The sequence below is a fragment of the Nesoenas mayeri genome, assembly GCF_963082525.1.
Source record: "Nesoenas mayeri genome assembly, chromosome: 6".
NCBI lineage: Eukaryota > Metazoa > Chordata > Aves > Columbiformes > Columbidae > Nesoenas > Nesoenas mayeri.
Window position 1 is genome coordinate 2,791,993 of NC_137545.1, and position 6,870 is coordinate 2,798,862.

General features: G+C 52.1%; 1 protein-coding gene across 1 annotated transcript; it reads right to left on the reverse strand.

Moving 5' to 3' along the window:
- Positions 1 to 3,083: 3,083 nt before the first annotated feature.
- LOC308041722 (olfactory receptor 14C36-like) lies at positions 3,084 to 4,031 on the reverse strand (the record flags this gene model as incomplete). The annotated part of the gene is made up of 1 exon (XM_080346624.1): positions 3,084 to 4,031. The coding sequence occupies one exon, from the start codon at positions 4,029 to 4,031 to the stop codon at positions 3,084 to 3,086; it is 948 nt and encodes a 315-aa protein (XP_080202750.1).
- Between the last annotated feature and the right edge of the window lie 2,839 nt (positions 4,032 to 6,870).

Genomic DNA, 6,870 nt, shown 5'->3' on the forward strand with positions numbered 1-6,870 from the left:
CTGGAGCTGGACAAGAGAAGACTGAGGGGTGACTCATTCATGGGGATCAATATGGAAAGAGGGAGTGTCAGGGGCTGGAGCCAGGCTCTTCTCGGTGACAACCAATGGTAGGACAAGGGGAAATGGGTTCAAACTGGAACACAAGAGGTTCCACTTAAGTTTGAGAAGAAACTTCTTCATGGGAAGGGTAACAGAACACTGGACCAGGCTGCCCAGGGGGGTTGTGGAGTCTCCTACTCTGGAGACATTCAAACCCACCTGGACACCTCATCTGAGTGTTCCTGCTCCGGCAGGGCGATTGGACTGGATGAGCTTTTGAGGTCCCTTCCAACCCCTGACATTCTGTGATTCTGTGATGCCAGAGGCTAACTATTGAAAAATTACACCTGCTTTGACAAGTAAGGACATGAAAAAGCTTCAGTTTTTCTCCTGAAGAACAAGGAGTTCCCTTACAGCATGGTCCTCTTTCTGTTATTAGTGACAGTGGCACTAATTCCAAAACATTCTTAAAAGCCGCTTTATTTTTCCTTGTGTCCAAAGCTCATCCCGCTCAACCCTGGGAAGGACTCCTGCCAGTCTCTGCAAAGCACATCTCCCCAATCTTGTGTCATCCACAGGTGTCTGCTCAGCCCAGGACACTTCTGACACTTCTCCCCATCCCTCCAGCACACTGCCAGCTCTCAGGTTTGCAGCTGCATGGAGTCAGGCCACTCCCTTCCAAGTCTTCTCTACAGAAGTCTTCTCTAGGTGCTGATTCCAACTATATCGCCTCATATGATGTACGGCTCCACGCTCCTTCTGCAGAGCTCCATGGACGGGGCAGTCTTCCTCTGTCTTTCATGGTTATTCCTCTTTGCTTGGCGGCTCATGGAGAGGCCGGCTGTCCCGGCCCTGGGGCCTCGGGCTGGGGGGGCTCTGGGGGCCATCCCCCAACATCCTGATCCTGCTCCAGCGGCAGCTCGATGCAACACGGACATCCACCCTGGCCCAGGGGACAGCATGGGGGGGTCACCAGAGAGCGCAGCCCGGGGACCTGTGGGCCGCACGGCCCAGGCCCGGCGGGGAGCGGAGCCACCCCTGACCCACGCCGCCCCCGCCCCGGCCTCTCCAGGAGCCGCCGCTGCCCGTCCCGGGGCTGAAGGGCTGAGTGCAGCCGCTCCCTGACAGGCTGAGCCCTGCAGCAGCGCTGACCAATCCCAGCCCAGGGCTGCGCCGCTGCCGGCGCTCATTGGCTGGTGCTGGGCCACGGGGCGGGCCGTGAGTGGGGTTTGGAGGATGGCGGCAGCGCCGGTTCTGGCGCCTCGAGGAACCCGGTACCGGCCCCCGCGCTGCTGTGTCCGTGGGACAGGGCTGGAGCCCCCGCGGCCTCGCCAGGGCCCAGCACAGCCCTGGGGAGTGAGGCTGGGCAGTGGCCGGAGCTGGCCCGGGCACTCCTGGACAGGCATCCGGCTGCCCAACTTACTGTGACCCCCCGCGGTGCTTTTGGTGATCGAACCGCTGTCAGCGAGTCGTCAGTAATTAATTGCCTTTGGATTATTAGAATTAATATTAACTATCGCTCGGTGAAGTTCGATTATTTTATCAGTCTTTTGCGATGCTCTGCACTAGTGTTATTGTCATCCCACTCATCCATCGTCCCATATTGTTGATTATTTTCATTTATTGTCACCGTTTGTTTACTGCTCTAATGCTTTGTTCTCAATTGAGAGCAAAGTCTTAGTTAATTACTGTTAATCATGCGTGTGTTCCGTATGATGGTTCAGTTCCCCACCCAGAGCTCATTCTCAGGAAAGTAATTCATTGTTAACATGACCTCCTGTGGAGTAATTACTGAGAGGGCAAATTACTGAAACTAAATACCAAGGATACACTTATTGAGAATAAAGCTATATCCACATCTTCAGAATATAAGGCAGCTGCCCAGAGGGGAAGAAATCTGCTCCCTATGCTTCCACCTACATGAAACAACACACATCAACCTTCAAAAAATGACATAAAACCTAAACTAACGAACCTAAACCAAGCCAACCCAACAAAGCTAAACCAAGCAACCTAAGACAACCTAAACTCAACTTCACCAGTCTTCAACAACAGAAACCAACCAACCTGAAATGGGCTACAAACAGACACCCTACAAATCACCCATAAAGTAACTAATTCAGCATAAACCAACCAACCCAAAATTCACCTGTCAGACAACCAGCCTTAAAAAACACCCAAAACTAAGTAATATAAACCGAGCTAAAACAAACTTAAATGAGCATTCAAACAGGGTAGAAACAAACAAGGTAGAAACACAAAAGCTGACGAAAAAGAATGTAGAAACAAAGAAGCTACAAACTGAGAAGCTACAAACAAAGAAGTCGGAAAAAAAAGGAAGACTTATAAAGAACCTAGAAAATGTGTTAAAAAAAGTCTCCAAAGTCAACCAACTCTAAACAACGAACCTCAAGCAGCCAACCAGCCTCAGATAACCTAAACCAAATGACCTAAACTAACCCCAGACAAATAACCAACCTCAACCAAAACAGCCAGAACAAACCAACCTGAAAGAGCCACCGCAAACCAACCAAACTAAACCAACAAACCCAAAACAACCTACGAAGAACCTATAAACCATGTGAATGGCAAAGAAAGTGTCAGGGACATCCAGCAGCTGTGCCCAGCACCTGGCCACTAAGGGCAGGGACAGTCCCCTGGGCCTCATGGGCACAGAGACCCTTGGGGACAGCACCTCAAGGGCTCCTCCAAAGGGTGCTCCTGAATTAGGCCTCTGCTGATGGGCCACCCAGAGACTCCAAGGAGAAGGTAACAAGGTTGCACACATCTTGACGGTATTCATTTCACTTGAGAACCTGCAGAGACACAAGCAGAGTCCCTTCCCCAGGTTATTAGATCAGCAGATCCTGACCATTCCTTAGACACAGGCCTCTGAGTCAGAGAGGCTGGCTTCATGCCTCTGGAGAAGTGCCATGGATGAAGAAATTCCTTGACAAACATGGTTATCACAGATCAAATGCTCAATGCGCAGGAGGTTCCTGAGATGAACTGGAAATAACTTCTGAAGAGACATGGGTAACTTATTACTGCTGACAGAAAAATGATTGAATCTGCTTCTCCAGTGCCACTTTCATCCTCTGGTTCCTCATGCTGTAGATTATGGGGTTCACTGCTGGAGGCAACACTGAGTACAGAAAAGATGCCACCAGGTCCAGGCTTGGGGAGGGGATGGAGGGGGGCTTCAGGTAGGAAAACATGGAAGTGCTGATAAACAGGGAGACCACGGCCAGGTGAGGGAGACACGTGGAAAAGGCTTTGTGCCGTCCCTGCTCAGAGGGGATCCTCAGCACAGCCCTGAAGATCTGCACGTAGGACAGTATGATGAATAGAAAACACCCAAATCCTAAAGAGACACTAACCACCACAAGCCCAGCTTCCCTGAAATAGGTGTCTGAGCAGGAGAGCTTGAGGATCTGGGGGATTTCACAGAAGAACTGGTCCACAGCATTGCCCTTGCACAGGGGCAGTGAAAATGTATTGATCGTGTGCAGCAGAGCATTGAGAAACCCACTGGCCCAGGCAGCTGCTGCCATGTGCACACAAGCTCTGCTGCCCAGGAGGGTCCCGTAGTGCAGGGGTTTGCAGATGGCAACATAGCGGTCGTAGGACATGATGGTGAGAAGAGAAAGCTCTACTCCAAAGAAGAAGACGACCATTAAAACTTGGGCTGTGCATTCTTGATAGGATATAGCTCTAGTGTCCCAGAGGGAATTGGCCATGGACTTGGGAACAGTGGTGGAGATGAAGCCCAGGTCGAGCATGGAGAGGTTGAGGAGGAAGAAGTACATGGGGGTGTGGAGGTGCTGGTCACAGGCTATGGTGGTGATGATGAGGCCGTTGCCCAGGAGGGCAGCCAGGTAGATGCCCAGGAAGAGCCAGAAGTGCAAGAGCTGCAGCTCCCGTGTGTCTGTGAACGCCAGGAGGAGGAACTGGGTGATGGAGCTGCTGTTAGACGTGCTGCCTCTGGGCATGAGGACAATGTCATAGGAGAAAAAGACAATGACAAGCTACAAAAGAATTCTCTGAGCAAAATCAAAGCCATTTCCCGTACAAGCCCCACTGTCACACACAGACACTTTTCTTTTTCCTGGAGACCGCCTTCAGCTTTGTAGCTGGAGCCCTGGTTGGTGCTTGATAAGCACCTTATGAAGAACTGGCCCTCTACCATGGGCTCCTGGTAAGTCAGCCTGACTCTAAAGAAGTGGGCAGGGGAGGTGGCCAGTCCTGGTGTTCAACCTTGTCAAGTGCAAACCACTGCTAATGCCGACAGGCCTGTCAGCATCTGCACTCCCAGGGATAAGATACGGGAATGGTAAGGGCAGTTTCAGAGTTCTAGGATTTTATAGCTTCCACCCAATTTCACCTTGAGAGGGTTCTTGCGTGTCAGAAACCCTTAGCGTTTCTGCTACACTGGGGGAGAACAGCATGAGTCCTGTGATGCAAGATGATGTCTGTGGCTTAGCGCACAGTGAGATGAGCTGGTCTGTCCCTCTGTCTTGCTCCCAGCTGCCCTGGGCTGGCACCTTTCTGAGATGGAGGCTGATCACACTCCCAGGTTGACCTGAAAAGCCACCAGGCACTGCTGAGAGCAGAGGGATCCACCTTGGACCATGACATGTCTTACCCTTTGCTAAGGTCTCAGCATCCCACATTTAGCCCAGAACACACACGGCTCATCTCACAAACCCAACAGCATTTTCTCTGTCGCAGTATCTCTGTGATTGTCCATGGGGTTTCAGATAACACAAGGATTCTATGGGACAGATTTTTATCCTGGAGTGAAGCTCACAGCTTGGAAGGATGCCTCAAGGAGACAGCCAAGAGTCCTAATGATGGCATTTGATTCAGGGAGATTCAGTTCATTTCCTAGCCCCACAGACTGCATTGCCCACAGCCCCACAGGTCAGAGGAAAGCTGGGACACGTGTGCCCATGGACACACCTGCAGGAAAGGAACCACAAGATTAGGCTGTGACTCTGCAGCTGAAACTCCCATCCCCAGAGAGCCTGACAGCAAGAACAGGATCACAACAACAGGGACCCAGAGCAGGGGAGCAAGAAGGAAAATGCGGTGAGGCTGGGTGTGCGAGAGGGCAGGGCAGAGGCAGCCGGGCACTCAGACAGCGTCACCCTTCCCCAGCTGTGCAGCCACCTCCCAGACACCAACCTTGCCGGGCAGCTGCTCTCAGCCCCTGTGCTCTGCAGAGGAACTGGAGCTCTGGCTGCACAGGAGCTGGTTCATGCCTTGGAGCCCCCGGCCCTGAGGGCAGAGGCTTTGCTGGGGGGGAGAGGGGGTGAGGGGGCTGCTCAGATGAGGGCTCTCCACTGGAGGAGATCAAAGTGAGTTTTCAGAATTCTCCCTCCCTGTGGTGGACACTCCCTCGGGACACTCCTACAACATTTCTTGTTCTAGTTTCCTTTCCTTCCCATATCACAACCCTGCATTCTGGAGATTCCCCCCCTGGGAGATTTTTTCCTGTGTCCTGTTTTTTCTCTGTCAGTGCTCACAGACCCTAACCCACAGACTCTGCACTCACCCTGGCCCTACAGAAGCCTGCCTGTTTGCAGGGCACAGCCTGGGCACATACTCCTGTTTGCAGGTCAGAAAAAAGGACATGCCAGATGTTTTGCCTGATATGCAGCCAAGGTAATGCTGGTGTTTCCCACAGGCTGGGGACTGGCTGAAGACACATCAGGAGCCTCCTGGCAGTCCTACTGATCACCCATAGTTACAGTTCAGGAGTCACAACGACTTGTTTAAAATTAAGAACTCCTTTTCCATGTATGTGTTGCCATTTCCAAAGAGCAGGAAATCTAAAACACAGACTCAGGAAAGTTTCTTATATTGCTGTTAACACGTGTCTTGACCTCCTTTATGAAACCTACTGTTGGAAGTATTGTGGGAGTGAGCTGTAGCTCTAAGCAGCCTGTACCAACAAAATATCCCTCAACAGCATAAGGACCCTTCTATGAAGGCACCACTTCTTACACCCACAGCTGCTCCCCACAGCACCGTGGGGATCTCCCCGGGCAGGCCGAGTGCTGACCCTGGCAGGCAGCAGAGTCCCTGCCCCAGCACAGCCCTGGAGTGCAGGGACGCTGCTCTGCAGGACAGCCCTGGGCACCCCTGGGTACACATTTACATTTACAACCCACAGCCATCCTTGGGAAAAGGCAGCATTCACATCTTGTCCCTCTGACAGTGCAGGAGGTGATCCCTGCTCTGCAGCACATCCTTTGCCTCTGCATCGGAGTATCTCTGGGAGTTGTACTTACATCTCTTGCAGGCTCTGCAATGTGACAGTTTTCAAAGATTCTACCATGATTTGCAAATGCAATGCCCTGCAGCCACAGACTCAATATCTGTGAAGATTTATCTCCCAGTGAGCTCTCAGCATCCTCCCACCCCAGACTGCATTTCCCCCCTCTCTCTCTGGCTCCTCTGCCCTCGGTGCTGCAGGCAGAGCCCTCAACCCTACTGCGTGTGCAGAGGAGCTGCTCCTGGGCAGAGCTGTCTCTCGGCAGCGCTGCCGCTTCCATGAGCTCCCTCTGTGCCAGGAGCCCAGCCCAGCTCAGCAGCACAGGAGCAGCCCAAGGGGGCACTTTCTCTGTCCCCTCTGGGCTCCCTCCAGGTGTCCCTGGGGCTCCAGGGGCACATCCTTTGAAACAACCTGAAGTAATCAGTGATGTTTTTTCTCTCTCCTCTGCAGAGACACTTCTTTCCAGCATTGTATTCTTCGTATTAAAAAATAAATTGGCAAGAAAAGAATGTTTTCTTGTCCCATCATTAGACAGGACACCAGGCATGTTA